At 32.7% G+C, this 17,070-nt stretch overlaps 2 protein-coding genes across 2 annotated transcripts; both read left to right on the top strand.

The window, feature by feature from the left end:
• Nucleotides 1-2,725: 2,725 nt before the first annotated feature.
• Nucleotides 2,726-5,817, top strand: SAPINGB_P001939 (uncharacterized protein; the record flags this gene model as incomplete). Its single annotated transcript, XM_031996659.1, has 2 exons — nucleotides 2,726-3,850; nucleotides 3,910-5,817. The coding sequence occupies 2 exons, from the start codon at nucleotides 2,726-2,728 to the stop codon at nucleotides 5,815-5,817; spliced, it is 3,033 nt and encodes a 1,010-aa protein (XP_031852550.1).
• Nucleotides 5,818-13,005: 7,188 nt separating this feature from the next.
• On the top strand, nucleotides 13,006-14,760 carry SAPINGB_P001938 (uncharacterized protein; the record flags this gene model as incomplete). Its single annotated transcript, XM_031996658.1, has 1 exon — nucleotides 13,006-14,760. The coding sequence occupies one exon, from the start codon at nucleotides 13,006-13,008 to the stop codon at nucleotides 14,758-14,760; it is 1,755 nt and encodes a 584-aa protein (XP_031852549.1).
• Between the last annotated feature and the right edge of the window lie 2,310 nt (nucleotides 14,761-17,070).

The raw sequence follows: 17,070 nt of genomic DNA, 5'->3' as shown, positions 1-17,070 counted from the left end.
GTACTTGCACGTAAACAAGATGTCGAAATATAATCAATATCAGATAATACTTCTTCTACTTAACAAACATCTCATCTCTTTGCATTTGTTAAAAAAAAAAAAAAAAAAAAAAAAAAAAGCCAATTAGTAAGGCACATATTATGGTAAGTCTTGCGTATGTTAACTGCTCATCTTGTTATTTTTTTTTTTATTTTTTTGGTTTAATGAAGACAAAAATAGATTTTATTTTAATGGTTATAATATGCAACACTTTCCTGAAAATAAATAACTTTATTTTACCTTAATTTCCAAAAAAAAAAAAATTTCCTTCCATGAAATAACTTGGCCTAAGCCCATTTCATTTTAAAATTATAATAATTGAAATAAAATAAAATAAAATAAAATAAAATAAAAAAAGGTTAATGGCTAATAACTTTCTTTTCCACCTTTTTAACTTAAAATCAGATTCTAGCACCTTTAGGTGATCAACTTTTATAAAAAAAAAAAAAAAAAAAAAGTAAATCTGCTCTTCTAACTTTGATATCTCAGTAAAAAAAAATTTCCAAGGCTTTATGCGGTTTTTGGTTAAAAGTATCGTCAATGATAAATTCTTGGCTAACTGAAAGTACCTTTCTTCCTTTATTCCTTAAATGTCTGCTAAAACACTTGAGATACTCCTTTCGCTACCAAACAATAACTGCATATATACTTGTCTTTAACAAGGAATTTTTGTTAGGATCAAGAGGAATGTGTTTTATGTTTCTCTTCAAAGTGTCTTTGTTTACAGGGTCTTCTCTCTTTGTAGATTTCGCAAAATACTTTCCCTACAAACAAAACCTCAACTATTAAAGACACAATTATTTTCCTTTTTTTTTCTTTAACTTTTTCATTATAGCAAACAAAATAAATTATATGATTAATATATTAATTTTTATTATATTTTAAAGTATATAGTTTATTTGTATTTTTTTTTTGACACACCGCTTGTTGAATCCTTGGCACGTGACCATATGTTTGCAACTTACATTGACGAGTTTCAGCCATGAACAAACAAGGAATTTACCTCAGTTGCTTCTTGTTTTTATATCAACATACAAAACAAGTAGTAATAATCCAAGTCAATGTATTTTTTTTCTTCATATATTTGATTATGAAAAAAAAAAAAAAAACAGGATAAAAACATTTTGCGGGGGAAAAGAATGCAGCTGATGAAAATGTCTTAATTTTTTTTTTTTTTCATTTAAATGAAATTTCCTTATTTTGACTTTAATCATCTATTTCTTGGAAGAAAAAAAATTATCATATTTGTATAATCTTTTGTAATATCGTTAAATTTTAATGTTATTAAAAGTTATAATTTGATTATTACTCTTTTTTATTTAACCAAATGATAGACAAAGAGTCTCGAGACCGACAAAGGAAAATGAAAATGAAAATGAAAAAAAAATCAATTCAACTATATTTACAAGTCAAACATTGATGTGACTATTGTCACGCGGATTTTCCACAACCGTTTTTTTTGTTTTTTTTTTTTTTTTTTAATCGAGCGTTTGTATCAGAAAATGCGGAGAAGACGATGAAGGATTATGCTTTCAACAGTGAAAAAAAAAAAAAATAAATAAAATAAAAAGATGATCACCTGTAGAACTATATGGTTTTTATTTTCTTGACAAATGACTATAAAAAATTTTTGAAAAATAAAACACTTCTCAAAGCAATTCTATCTAAAGTCTCAGTATTATTTTCATTTTTTTTTTCATATTTAATATCAATTGAAAAAAAAAAAAAAAAATACAAGGCTTGTCTGGGCATAATAATTTTTTTTAGGAGCATGCCTGATAGGGCTTGTTCATTTCCTTGTACCTTGCATAAATGTTATTAGACACTTTCTTTTTTTTTTAAAAAAAAGTTAACCTTAGCCCAATTTTTTACTTCTTCTATGCCACAATCAAACTAAGCAGGTCCGGCATAGTCAGTATAATTACAAAAAAAAAAAAAATACTAGCTAACAACAAAAACTTGATAGAAAAATCACTATTTTTAAAAAAAATATTTATTCTGAGCTCCTCTTATAAGGTTTCTATTACTTTAATATTAAGAGATTTATGCTTTTAACCGAAAATCAATTTTTTTTTTTTTTTGAACTTTATGTTTTGTTGGTAGCCCAGCTCACGGCTGTGCCTCCAATAGTAGCTGTCAAAATCCTTTTATGTGCTCTTTGTGTGTATGAGAATACACATTTGCACCCTCAAAATTATTTTCAGAAACCCTCCTTCTTCTTAGCTTGAAAAAAAATAAATAAAAATAAAATAGTTAATTTACATTTATTATCATCTTGTATATATAAAAAAAACTACTCTTAAAAGAAATTAAACAAAGATCGCTTCCCAAAATTTCCAAATGATATAAATATCATTGTGGCTCCCTCTTCATTTTTTTTGAAAATTTTTTTTCTTCTTCTTTTTTTTTCCCCCTCATGGCTATTCATCATCATCAAACCCTTTCGTTTCTTTCAGTCTTTCCTTAATTTTTCTTTCCTTTAAATTTTCTTACTTCTTTTGGTAACTCAATTCCGTTCCCTTTAAATTTTTTTTTTTTCCACTTTTTTTTTTTGTTCGAGTGCCAACTTTTCATTCCTTCAATTACAGCCTATTTTTTCTTTTATTCAACTCGATTGAATTTTTTTTTTTTTTAACGCACACAATTATAACATATCAACTAGTTTACACATACAAACAAATAAAGCATGCATTTCAGTTTAAAAACGTTGGCTACGCTGGCCGTAGCTTCCGCCCCTTTCTTTTCAAATGTTGTCAACGCTGCAGTCGTTTATGTTACACCCCAAGCTGTCGTCGAGTATGTCAGTGAAGAGTCTCCAGCAGAATACTATGTTACTGTCACTGCTCCTGTTGTATATCAAGTCGTCCAGAAAACTGTCCAAGAAACAGAAATCATTTACACAGCAAAAACAGTTCGCGTTACTGCTCCGCAAACAACTGTTGTTACAACTATTACCTACGTTGAACCAAATAAGGTTGAGCCTGCTAAGACCAAACTTCAAGACAATATTTTCCTCAGTTCAATCCATGCATCCAGCTACTCTCTCCCTAAAGCCGTTTACCCAATTGTCACCTCTCTTAGTGAAGCTGCTGGAACCCCTTCAACTTCACCTAGCTCTACTTTAGTATCTTCTCCCTCTGATACTAGCGTCTACACTACCCCAGTCTTTGCGCTTGCCAATCCTACTGCCACCTCACAAGATTCTTCAACAGCGAGTTTTATCCCTCAAGTTACTAGCAGTGCTGTCGTTAGCTCAGAGATCTCTAGCTCTGTTGTCTCCAGCATTGCACCTTCTAGCTCTGTAATTGCAACTTCTGTTGCATTTTCCCCCGTTGTCTCCAGTTCTGTTGAATCAACTAGTGTTGTTGCCTCTTCAGTGTCTTACAGCTCCCCAGCTGCCAGCTCTGTAGTTGCAACTTCTGTTTCAACCAGTCCTGTCGTCTCTAGCTCTGCTACCGTCCTTTCTCAGTCCGGACAAGCAAGCTCCAGCAGCGAGCAACCAGCCCAATCTACTTCCCTTAGTCCTGCTCTTTCGTCTCTTGTCCCCGGTGGATACTTTTCAAATCAGGACATCTTCCAGTCTATTTCAGTCAACTCTCCTCCCTCCGTTTTTGCTCGAAACAAATTGACCTCTGTCACTCTCCCTGGCGGAGTTGATAGCTCTGGTCCTATCCACACAAACAAGTTCTATTCAAATATGATTATTGATGATCAGACCCAGCCAGTCTACTGTTTACCATACAAGGTTTCTTATACCAAAAACACTGATTTCCAAGGTCTTGCTGTTTCTTATACCAGCTCTAGTCAAAGAGTAAGTTTCTGTGTTTTTTTTTTTTATGCTAAGTTTAACTTTATTTACTAACTGTTTAGGTATTTGGTCCTACTAACTCAAAGACTAATGCTGCTGAGTACTTTGTCAATCCTGTCGGTTACAACTCATTTGTCATCGGAGCTAGCCAGTTCACCAAGGACAATATGTCACTCAAGGTTACCAACATGGATACGCTTTCTGCTCTCTCCAGTATTGTCAGTGGTAACGGCAAGATTGATTTCCCTCTTGCTCAAGGAATGGGTTTTGTCACGGCTATTTATAATGGTCAACTTACACCCAAGATTCAAAGTCCTCTTGGCATCAAGACAGTTGCCAAGCTAAAACACAGCGTTCGCGATGACATGAAAAAGTATAAGGTTATTTTGGGTAACGATGCTACCTGGGTCATTTATGTTACTCTTCCTAATTCTAGTAGCACTTTTGACTTCACTGTTGATGGGAACACCAATAGCATTATCGGTACCAATAACGATGCTGTTACCATTCAGATTGCCAACGAACCTAATCCAAACACAGACAAAACTGTTTATGATGCTGCTGCCGGCAAGTACATCACTGGTGCTTCTCTTTACGGATCTTTAGTTAGCGACAACGTTGCCAACCACGGTATCAACTATGTTTCTGAAGGAAAATCTACTAGCGGTTATCCTCTTGTCTTTGCTCTTCCTCACCATGTTCAAGGATTTGTTTCTTCCATGGCTAGCAAGACGGCCAATATCAGCATTGATTCCACCACCAAGGGTTCAATGACTGGGTATTTGACTAACTCTTTTGATTTCACCGATACTCTTCCTCGTCAAGTTATGTTCCTTCCCTGGACCCAATCTTCTGCTTTTGGAAAGGGTCTTTCTTATTCTGCCAATTCTCTCCGTCTTATCGCTGCTGCTGCAAATGCAGAGCTCAAGCAAGATATGGCTGCTCAGATTATGGGTGATTCAACTTACTTCAATGGCAAGGGTTTGGACAAGTTTGCATATATTCTTCTTGTTGTTCATGAGATTCTTCAGGATCAGAATGCTACCAAAGTTACACTTGATAGAATGAAGGGAATGTTTAGCAACTTTACCAATAACAAGCAAATGTACCCTCTGTTCTATGACACATTGTACCATGGTATCACTTCTTCTGCTTCTCTTAAAAACAATGATAATAATGCTGATTTTGGTTCTCCACTTTACAGTGACCATCACTTCCACTATGGCTACTTTATTCACGCTGCTGCTGTTGTTGGATACGTTGACAAGTACTTTGGTGGTAACTGGGCCAATGAAAATAAAGATTGGGTCAATTCTCTTATCCGTGATGTTGCTAATCCTTCTAAAAGTGATTCATACTTTCCTGTTTCCCGATACTTTGATTGGTATAGTGGTCACTCTTGGGCCAAGGGTTTGTTTGCAAGTGCCGATGGTAAAGATCAGGAGTCTAGTTCTGAAGATTATAACTTTGCTTACGGCATGAAGCTTTGGGGTAGAGTTATTAATGATCAGTCAATGGAGGCTCGTGGTGACTTGATGCTTGCTGTTATGAAACGTTCTATGGGCGATTACTATTTGATGCAAAATGATAATTCTGTTCAGCCCGGTACCTTTATTGGCAATAAGATTCCTGGTATTACTTTTGAGAACAAGCTTCATCACACTACTTACTTTGGTGGGAACTTGGAATACATTCAGGGTATCCATATGCTTCCTATTACTCCTATTTCTTCCTACTTCCGTACTCCCACGTTTGTTCAGCAAGAGTGGGATCAATTGTTGAGTAGTGTTGTGCCTTCCCTCAATTCTGGTTGGTTAGGTATTTTGAGACTTAACCAGGCTTTGTTTGACCCAAAATCTGCCTACAACTTTTTTTCAGACAATAACTTCCAAACGTCTAATCTTGATGGAGGTGCTAGTTTGACTTGGTGCTTAGCGTTCACTGCTGGTGTTGGTGGCTCGCAAGCATAAAGTAAATTAAAAAAAAAAAAAAACCTTTACACGTTTTTCTTTTGCATACTCTAGATTGATAGACTTTTTTTTGTTCTGTTTTTTTTTTGTTTTTTTGTGTTTTTTTGTGTTTTTCTCAACGCCACTTGTTTGTGTTTTCGATCACCAACATGGAGTTGTTTACCTTAATTACTGCATCGTTCGTTACCCGACAACTTTTAAAAGTCACACAGTGGGGTCTGGAACCTCCTCGTTTTTTTTTCTTTCTCACAAATACTACTTGAAAATTTGCTATTTTCATACTACGTTCTTTTTTTGTTTGCATGCCACTCTTTTTGATATGAATTTCTCCTCACTTTTGATGTTTAGTTTTATAATAACTATTTTCACTTGCCAATGTTTTAGGACATTGATTGTTACTAAGAAACATTTGGCTAGTCTTTTTTTTTTCTAATGACTTATGACCAACTACAATTCTTTCCTTTAATGTCTATTATATAATTCTATAAAATCCCGTTTTTTCTAATGGGGGAAAAAAATATATAAAAAAATAAACTTTTTGATGGTGAAAAAATTTGAATTGCTCATCCCAGTGGGGCTTTCTTTCTTTTTCTTTTTTTTTTTTTTTTTTTTCCTTTTCTGAAAGCAAACTCCACTTTATCACTTGAGCATGAAATGTAAAAGATATTTAGAAAAAGTATAAAGTTTTAACAATGGCTTTTTTTTTTTTTCATCCCACTTGACTCAAAAAAAAAAAACTTGGTTAAAGATTGAAAGTATACGCATCGATTGTCGTACAAAGGTACGTTCTATTTCTCCCCCAAAAGCAGCAAAGTAATTCGATTGAGCTTGGCGAGAATCAGCTTGAATGATAAAAATATCAAGTAACATGACTGATTTCTCTCCGCAAAGTGTAAAAAAATAAATAAATAAATAAATAGTTTTATCGTTTTCGAGGGGAGGTGGTTCTTTTACTATAATAGTATTTATGAATATTGATAAATAGATAGAAAAAAAAAATTTTAAATTAAAGATACGAAACTTCGTAAAACTCATGTCGTCAAAGATTTTCTTTTTTTTTTTTTTTCTCCTTCTTCAACTTTACCCCGCCGGCTTAATGATTAAACATAAAAAAAATACAAAGTTATTCTTTTTCCTTATCCTTATCCGTTGAATTCGAATTTAAAAACAAATAAAAAAAACCTGTTTAGAGTTGAGGTAGAACACTTCAAAAAATCATTTATTTGCTTTGTAATATCCAAACATCCGTCACTAAAAAAGTAGCCATTTGTAATGTATATCAAAAATGTTAATAATAATGAAAAATAAATGAATTAGCATTGGCATTTCATTTTCACATGTTTATCCGAAACTCAATACAAACCTCGAAAACTTTGTTTTGGCATTTGTTTTCGAGTCAATTAAAAACGTGAAGAGACGGCGTACTTGGTCGTCAAGGCGCCTTTGAGGTTGGCTTTTTTTTTTCTTAGCATAATGAATCACTATTCTTTTTTTTTTGGAAATTTGGAAGAATTTCCCCCCTTGTGCTTAGAAAACGAAGAAAACTTTTGGGATTCAAATGGTTTGATAGCAAATTAATTGAGGGAAAGGAAGGGGAAATAAAACAGGCAGTTGAGATGACATTCAAAACAAAAGAAGGTCGTAGAATTGCCTGAAAAAAAAAAATTGTAACCAAATAGAAGCATCACATAGAAGAATTTTTATCAAGCCATAATAAATGGAAATAGAAATGGTGATAATGTTTCTATAAAAATCAATTAATTAATATAAATTTGTTCCATATAGTCAAAAAAAAAAAAAAAAAAAAAAACAATTGTTAATCATCAAATTGTATGACATTACATTGTAAAACCGTTGGAAAGCTTAGGGACCAATGTTTTGACACACGTGGGTAAGCACTTGCCATTTTCTGGGGAAGTTTATTTCTTCTTGATACAAAACCCACGTTCCCCCATTACGCCTTTGCCATTTGATCTTCAGTTTTTTTTTTTTTTGGTTTTTTTTGACCGTTACACTCGAGTATCAAAAAAAACAAAAAAAATAAAATAAAATGAAAAAACTGTTTTTTTTTTATTACAATGCCACCACTTCTTACTTCCCCCCCCCCCTGACAAATTTCAGTTGCCATTGCGTTTAAGTATTTCTCCATATTATTCCGTTAACGGGACCAGCAAGTGGCTTTTTACTCAACTTTAGAGGTGTCTTTAAGGCTTCATTTAAACTTCTATTTCCCCTCCCTTCTCATTTACTTTAAGGGAAAAAATCCCCACTGAGGCTTGGCTTGGAAGTTTTTTTTTTTTTTAAAAAAAAATAAAAGGCTTCTAGACTTGATGCAGAAACCAAATTTCAGAGCAAGAAAAGATGAAAAATTTTTTCAATTCCTTTTTTTTTTTTTTTTTTTCAAGTGATGAAATGAAAAATTTTTTAACTTTATTTTTTTTTCAAAAATACATTGCCTTAATAAAAAAAAATTACAAATTTAAAAATAGGTGCCATATTTACTTAAAGTTTGAAATATTTTGTGTGCCTTTATTTATTTAAAACAACCGTTAAATTTTGTTTCAATGTCGAAAAAAAAAAAAAAAAAAAAAAAGGGAACCTCCGTGCAATAGTAAAATCGTTCTTCGGGTTTAAACGTTTATTTTTATTTTTTTTGTGATAATATTAGAGAATCTCTTTAAATTAAAAAAAAATCAATTTATATAATTAGAAAATCATTCATGATAATGTTGTCTGATTTATTTAGACAAAAAATATGCTAAAAAATGCTCTTTCGTTTTATCACTCTTTAGCCAATAGTTTGGTGATGATGATCGTAAGACTATTCACTTAATTGGAATATTTAATTTTAAACTAGTGCTAATGCTAATGCTAATGCTAAAGATGATGATGATGACGATGACGATGAACTCAACATAATAATAGCATTTGGTAGCCCGATATTTCAATTGACACTTCTTTTGTCCAAAATGTCAAGCCATTTTGAGCATTTGAATATTTGAAAAATAAAAGGGAACCAATGTTTTTGAGCCGCAGTTACTTAAATTAGAATGTTATATTACGTCAGCTAGTTAAATATGCGGCTCTGAATACTAAAAATTGATATTTTTTTATTGTACTTGGGACTTGCATGAAAACAAGTTTTTACGCAAGAAAAAAAATCAAGCAGCAGAAACTTTTACATTTAATGGTGGTTGAATATTTTTTTACTCAATAATTATTATAATAATTGCCAATATGTTTTATTTTTTTTATTTTTTTTTTCCTTTTCTCGTGCGTTTATCAAGATGCCAAGCCGTATGCATTATCACCTTAATTGTAGTATTTTAACCAATGAAAAATTGATCTCGACGCACATGGGGTCCAAGAAATGTTATCAGTGGTCCATCAGATCTCTCGACCTTTGATTTTATTCTCACTAAACTTGCAATTACAACTTGATAAAGTCGCCTCCGATTTAAACATATCCGCATAGCAATTTCTGTTTAAACTTTAAACAGAACCATTAGAGATTTTAAATATTGTGGAAATAAAAATTAGAATATAATTGAAATAAAATAAAACCTATTTTATTTTGAATAACCTGAACTAGCAAATCAGTATTGGAAAGAAATGGTTGTTTCGATCTCCTCTTTTTTTTTTTCAGAGCAAAAAAAAAAAAAAAAAATTGGCTTAAACAAATAAAATTGAATGAAGAAATAACTGAGCCAAGACTTTATTCATTCATAACAAAGACTTAAAGCTAAAAAAAAAAAATTTTTTTTTCAGGACACGGTTCACAGAAAAAAACAAAATAGAGGTTTCTAAACCTCCTTAAGAAGATCTATTCTTTGAGTTTTTTTGAAAAAAAAAATTTTTAAAATAAAATACAAAATTAATAAAATTAATAAAAAATTAATAAAATTGCCAATTTTTTTAACTGTTTTTCTTGGAAAAGGTTCATGAAAACTTTTTAAAGAGAGAAAAAAAAAACTTCAGGTTGAAGGATAAAAATGTCTTCAAAGTGCCACTATTAAGGATTTTTTGATCACGTGAATCTTATCGCTTGAAATTTACTATCTTCGTTCTGCTTAATTCCTCCTCGAAATGCACTGATGTTATCCCAATGATCATTGCTTTAAGTTAAATCAATAATAGCAGTAATAAATCTTTAGCTAGCCATGTTATGGACTCAATCCCCAGCAGGCCAAAATAATTTTTGATCATGATCACTGATCAGTAACTTCTGAATGTGTTAGGTTATGGTTGCTTTTTTCTCCACACATTCTCAACACTATCATGTCATTAGGCGCTTGTGAACAACTACACCAAACATAAATTCCAAACGGTGAATAATCAGAGGCCATCCAGGCCTTCACACCTGGCTAAATATTGAAATAAAATATAAACAGTTTGGTAGAGAGATAAATAGTATATTTGTAATGTAACAATTTTTTAAAATTAAAATAAAAAAATCTTTGATATTTAGATGTTTAGATTTTAGTGATAAGATAAGTTTCCCCAAATACTTTTGGTCAAACATCTCCACACAAAATCTGAAAAAGACTTATAAAAACAAAAGGTTTTTTTTTTTTAAAAAAAATTAAAAAAAAAAAAAAACCAGGGTTCACAACACAAATTATAACTAGTTTTTGACTTATTTTTCTCTTTTTTGTCTTTTTATTTTTCTTAGGAACCTTGGGAATTCAAACGTTAAGCTCAAATATTTTGCTTGGGTTATCTTGTAACCCCCTTTTTTTTTGTTTTCTTTTTTTTTTTTTGGCTTCCCAAAGACCTATCCCAAGCGTTCTTTATTCCTTCATTTTTACAAAATTAAAAAGCCGTTTTTTTTCATTAATCCACTTAGCAACATTTTACATAAAGAATTGAAAAAGTAAAAATAAAAATTGAAGAGTCTGTCCAAATATGTTCATTAAAAATAATGGCTGCTTTTGTTTGTTTTTTTGTTTTTCTTGTATTTTCATTTGTCAAACTTTCTTGTTGCTTAATTGCACACGCGACTCCTTTCCTGATCTAGTCAAATTAGAAGCCCTAGTGGTGTAAATAATAATAATTATATCAATGATAAAGAAAAAAAATTTTAATACAAGAAACTATTTGAAAAGTGGATTTTTGTAAATGATTAAACATTGAATATAAAGGTTTAGTAAGTAGTATTCACTTATATTAAGGCTATTATATTGAGAACATATATTAGAAATGTTGTTTGATTGGTTATCATTTTGTTTTCTTAGTAATTTAATAATCTAAAATCATATACCAGTATTTATTTATTTATTTATTTTTTTTTTGCTCTCCTCAAGCATTAGAGTACATAACAGTTTGGTTATAAAATTTGTAATTTGTCATATACAATTCTTAATGAATTTCCACGTGCTGGTTCAAGCATTAAGAATATAGAAAACATGTTATGAATATACTTTGAAGGTTTCAACAACATGATTATAATCATAATTATGTTAACCCCAAGCCACCCCTTTAAGCATCGATATTTACTTTGGGAAAAACATTGAAAGTCTGGTGGGTGGGGGCATAGCTTTTAATGTGAATATGGGGGAATAAGTACTAATGGCGGTACCACTAGTGATAAAATAAGGTGTTAAATAACCATCAATATATGGTCCGACTTTAATCAAACAGTGCATATCTCTACAAAACAACATTTTGAAATTTCAAAAAAAAAACTTTTTCTGTTTTATTATTTTTTTGGTTCATTTTTTTTAAAGAATTAACTTATTTATTAATACAATAAAAAAATTTTCAAAAATGTTTGGATATATATCACGATTTACAATTAAAAGAGAAAGAGGTCAAATTTTTTTTTTTTTTTTTTTTTTTTTCAAATTGAGTAGGTACTATGTAGCAATTTAAAGTTACTATGAAGCACCAAAGTCGATATGCGTAAGGCTGGCGTCTACAGAATTAAAAACTAAGCTTAAAAAAAAGAAATTCTGGCGGTTTGCTATGTGCCCATAGCTTGCACACACACGGGACTCGGTGGGTGGTTGGTTGAAGGGTGATGATGAGATCATATATATTCGGTTTTGTATCGGTAGACTTTCCCCCTCGTGCTATGAGTTAGTATATTTGAATACTATTTCTACGTACCCTTCATATAAGAGGTTATTTCTTTTTTTTTTTTCATGCCGACGGTATTGTTAAAGGGTTATCAAAAAGATGGGGAAATTTTGGAGGAGAGAAGACTTTTTGGGCTTGAAAAATTCGACTGTTGTTGAAAAAGCCGGTAGCTGCCATATTATGTGGTGAGTTCCCCTCAACATCATATAAAACCTCCCATAATAATAATAATAATAATAATAATAATACTCGATAATATCTCGAAGACTTTAATTTTTAAACCAAACACTTGTCAACCCAAACAGCCAATATAACTGATTTTCTTTTTCTTTTTCTTTTTTTTTATTTAATATTTTTTTTTTCTGATTCAAAACTGGGATCTTCACTTACAACCGAAAATAGGTTCTTGGCGACTTGATAAAAAAAAAAAAAAAGAAAAAAGCACCAAAGAGCCTATTGTAATATGTTTTCGTCAGCTAAGAAATCTCAAGTCTTGGCCAGAATGAATTTTTACATCACACACACACATACACAAAAATACATTGGCTTTTCATAGTGTCTACACCCACCATCATGAGTCTTGGCTCGGACAAGCTCTGTAGCGTAAAATTCTACAATGAAATCAAAACTTTTTTTTTTTATTTTTATTTTTTTTTACTTTTTAGCAGCAGCAGCAGCAGCAGTAGTAGTAGTAGGAAATATTTGTAGTCACATCAGAGCAATGCGCAGGGTTGGGAGCAACAAGCAGGACTCAGCGCAGTGTCGTCGTCAGCATCAAGTGCCGAGACTTAGAGTCCCTCTTCTTTAGGAGACTAATCTTCTGCCTGGGAAACCTAATGTTGGATTTTTGATATAAAAAGACTAGGTCCTGCCCTTCGAATGTCTCTTTTTTTTTTTTCTATCTTTCTCTATTCTAAATATCTCCATCAATAAACACCTCTTTCCTACCTTACTCACCAATACTTAAGCTTTCTGATCTTTTCTAACTAGATCTTCAAAGCCTTTTATTCACTGCTTTTTTTTTTCTCTCCTCTTCCTCCTTCTCTCCTTGACAGCAGGCTCTATCAATCAGACTCTAATTATCACTTATCATACAGAAGAACACTCGCAATGGCTCTTCATCAATTCGACTACATCTTTGCCATCGGCATGATGTTTGCCTTCCTGGACGCCTGGAATATCGGTGCCAACGATGTCGCCAACTCCTTCGCTACATCGGTCTCTTCCCGTGCCTTGACCTACCCGCAAGCCATGATTATCGCCGCAATTTGTGAGTTTTTAGGTGCCACCCTCGCTGGTGCTCGTGTCTCCGATACCATTAGAAACAAAATTATCGATGTCGCTCTCTTTGACAATGCTCCTGCTGGCCTCATGCTTACTATGGCCTGTGCTCTCGTTGGATCTTCTCTCTGGCTTACCCTTGCTACCAAGCTTGGTGCTCCCGTCTCCACTACCCACTCAATTGTCGGCGGTATTATTGGTGCCGGTATTGCTGCCGTTGGTGCTAATAATATTCACTGGGGTTGGAACGGTTTCGCCAAGATTGTTGCTTCTTGGTTCATTGCTCCAATGATTTCTGGTGGTTTTGCTGCCGTTACTTTCCTTATTACAAAGTACCTTATTCTCGAACGCAAGAACTCTCTCAAGCGTGCTCTTTTCGCTATTCCCTTTTACTGTGCCCTTACTGCTGGTGTTCTTATCATGGTTATTGTTTGGAAGGGTGCTCCTAATCTTAAGCTTGACAATCTCTCTGATGGCCAAGTTCTCGGTGCTATCTTTGGTGGTGCCGGTGGTGCCATTCTTCTTTATGCCATCTTTTGGTATCCTTACCTTTACAGAAAGCTTGTTCTTGAAGACTGGACTCTTAAGACTTACCATGTTTTCCTTGGTCCTCTTCTTTGGAAACGTGGTGAAGTTCCTCCTATCCCTGAAGGCCACAAGGTTCAGATTGTTATTGACTACTACGAGGGTAACAGAACTCGCGAAGAATATGAAAATGCTATTGACAGCGGTCTTGCCGGTGTTGATCCTAAATTGATTGAAACCCGCTCTGAATCTCATGACTCCGATGACCTTGAAACCAAGGGTGCTATTTCTACTTCAATTGAGGGTGTTGAAACCAATCCTACTGAGAAGCCCATCCGCTTTGACATGATCCGCAAGGAAAACTTCATGATCATGGTTAAGACTCCCAAGTATTGGCCTCGTTTGGTTTGGCTCGCCCTCACTAATGGTGTTCGTCAGGATGTCGTTAACCACCAGCGTAATGATACTTCCTTCCTTGGTAAGAATGTCCAGGACATGCATGCTCGTGCTAAGAAATATGACAACAAGACTGAGCATCTTTTCTCTCTTCTCCAAGGTCTTACTGCCGGTACTGCTTCTTTTGCCCACGGTGCCAACGATATTTCCAACGCTGCTGGTCCTCTTTCTACTATCTACCTTGTTTGGTCTACCAATACTTCTGGTAGAAAGGCTGAAGTCCCTGTTTGGGTCTTGTGTTACACTGCTGCTGCCCTTTGTATCGGTCTCTGGACTTATGGTTACAACCTTATGAGAAACTTGGGTAACAAGCTTACTCTCCAGTCTCCTTCCCGTGGTTTCAACATGGAACTCGGTGCTGCCATTACTGTCGTCTTTGCTACTCGTCTTTCTCTTCCCGTTTCTACCACCCAATGCTTAGTCGGTGCCGTTGTCTTTGTTGGTCTGTGCAATGGTGATGTCAAGGCTGTCAACTGGCGCATGGTTGCCTGGTCCTACATGGGCTGGTTCCTTACTGTTCCTTGCGCTGGTCTTATTGCCGGTATCATCATGGGCATCATTTGCAACGCTCCTAAGGTTGGTGTTGTTTACGAAATGTCTTAAAGAACTAAAAAAAAATAGTTTGATTTCTTATAATTTTGTTATTGTTAATTTTGTCAATTTTTTGTGTTTTAAAAAATATATATCCTTAGATTTTAAAAAATTTAAATTTTTATTTGTATTCATTCATATTCATATTTACTTGGTTGGTCAGATTCAAGAAGCTTATATGCTCTTTTTATACAATAATCATTGTTTTTATTCAATATTATTTAGGAGTATGTTACATCAGCATCAATGCAATTCTTTTTACTTATACTATATATATATATATAACTTTCGGTTTCGATAATAAAATTTTAATTTGACTCAAAAGTTTACATCTTCAAAAACCTCAAAATATTCCCAGGTGCCAGCTTACAAGGAACAAAAAGAACTAATTTGTTGGCCCCAAATCGACCCAAATCATTTTCACCTAACAGAGGCCTGAATATTTCTTAGTCGTTTTTTTTAACATAAATATTCTTAGATGTTATTTACAGGCTAATTAGACTGAGTGAAAGAATGTATTTTCCTGTTGGCGAAGGAAGTCTGAGGTGGGTTCTCTAATGAACTCCCCTCAGAGATGGGAGACATCAGGGAGTACTCATAGTTGAACCTAGTATATTTTACGGTCAAAAGAAATAAAATTATTTAATGTACAAACATGTTTTTCCACCTTGAACACAAGATTATTGGTTTTTTAATCTTAAATTTATATAAATGTGGGTTCCTATGGTATTATGACTTCATTATATTCAAGTTTGCGGATTTAGCTCAGTTGGGAGAGCGCCAGACTGAAGAAATAACTTCAGTCTAAGTAATCTGGAGGTCCTGTGTTCGATCCACAGAATTCGCATATCTTTTTGACATTTTTTTTAACTTTTTCTTAAATTTTTATTTGTTTGAATCACAATTGTTGAGAAAAATCTTCAAATTCTAAGCATACGATGTTGAGTTGACCGGGGAGTTTTGTTTTTTTAAAATAGAGTTTTTAGACTTGAGTGTTTGGTGTGACAAGTACACAATTGGATTAGTAATATATATATGTTTATTTGTAATAATATTGGCATTGCTACTACCAAAATCAAAATCAAAATCAAAATCAAAATCAAAATCAAAATCAAAATCAAAATCAAAATCAAAATCAAAATCAAAATCAAAATCAAAAGCACAAAAATAAATTTTAATAATGCTTTAATGGTAACAATTTTTATATAATGAATCAAGATTAGTTTATATAATAATAAATACATATATATTTTTAAATGTTATTTCATTAATGTACTGACATTTAATTAAATGTACCTTATCCGTAAAGTAAATAATACTTGTTTGAAATTTTTGAAAGTTTTATTACAATTTTTGTTATGAAGCATCAATACTTGTACTTGCTAATAGCAAGAAGCACAAATATAATGATAATTGGTTTAGCATTTCAAAACAAAAGTTTGTCCTTCATTAACAAAATATTTTATTTATAGAATAAATTTATGTATTATTAGGGTCAAAAATATAAAAACAAAAAAAAAAAAAAAAAAAAGTCATTGGTTTTTAATCAATGATTATAAAAGTATATAACCTCAGCATCAAGGCGATTCTTTTCGCTCCTACTACATCATTCCTTTTTTACAATAAATGCACCACTTGAAATGGACATCTATATCTCAAAAAAGTCTTAAAATATGTTCTAATGCCAGCTTACAAGAAACAAGGGGGTATCAAAGATCTTAACTATCCAACTTGTTTTCACTTGTCTTTAAATTTGACTCAATTTTATAAATTTACTATAAAAGCAAAAGAAAGTATACAAAAAAAAAAAAAACTGTAATCAATAAACATCTTTAAGTGCATTGATTTTGTAGCCAAGCTGGTTAACAAAGCATGACTGTATATCGTGAGATTTTGAAGTCAATTTTCACACCAGGGTTGTTCAACTGCTAATAGAATAGGTGTGAGAAAAATTATGAAATTTTTTTTCTTCATCAAATATCCTACATGTTTAGTTTTTTTTTTTTCATGTGATTTTTAAACAATTTTGGATTCCTAGAAAAGAAAAGATTCTTCAGAAATACTCATAGTGACCCTGAAGAATTCGTGTGACTCATTGAAGAAAAAAAAAAAAAAAAAAGAAACAGTGGGGGTAAGACCTCCGAGAAACCATTTACCGAGTGATTATTGGTTGAGAGGTCTTCCTGGTTTTTCCATCTTTGTTGGGAGAATCAGCGAAAAAAAAAAAAAAATTTTTTCTTCTCGCTCTCCCACTCCTCTTTCCGGTGGACAAGCCGCGGGTGGCTGAAGTAACAGTATGAGTGGAGCTATTTTTTTTTTTTT

The sequence above is a fragment of the Magnusiomyces paraingens genome (assembly GCF_902498895.1).
Source record: "Magnusiomyces paraingens strain CBS 517.90 genome assembly, contig: contig2, whole genome shotgun sequence".
In the NCBI taxonomy this organism is placed as follows: Eukaryota; Fungi; Ascomycota; class Dipodascomycetes; order Dipodascales; family Dipodascaceae; genus Magnusiomyces; species Magnusiomyces paraingens.
Note: the sequence above shows the minus strand (reverse complement) of the source record. Positions and strands in the feature narration are given on the sequence as shown.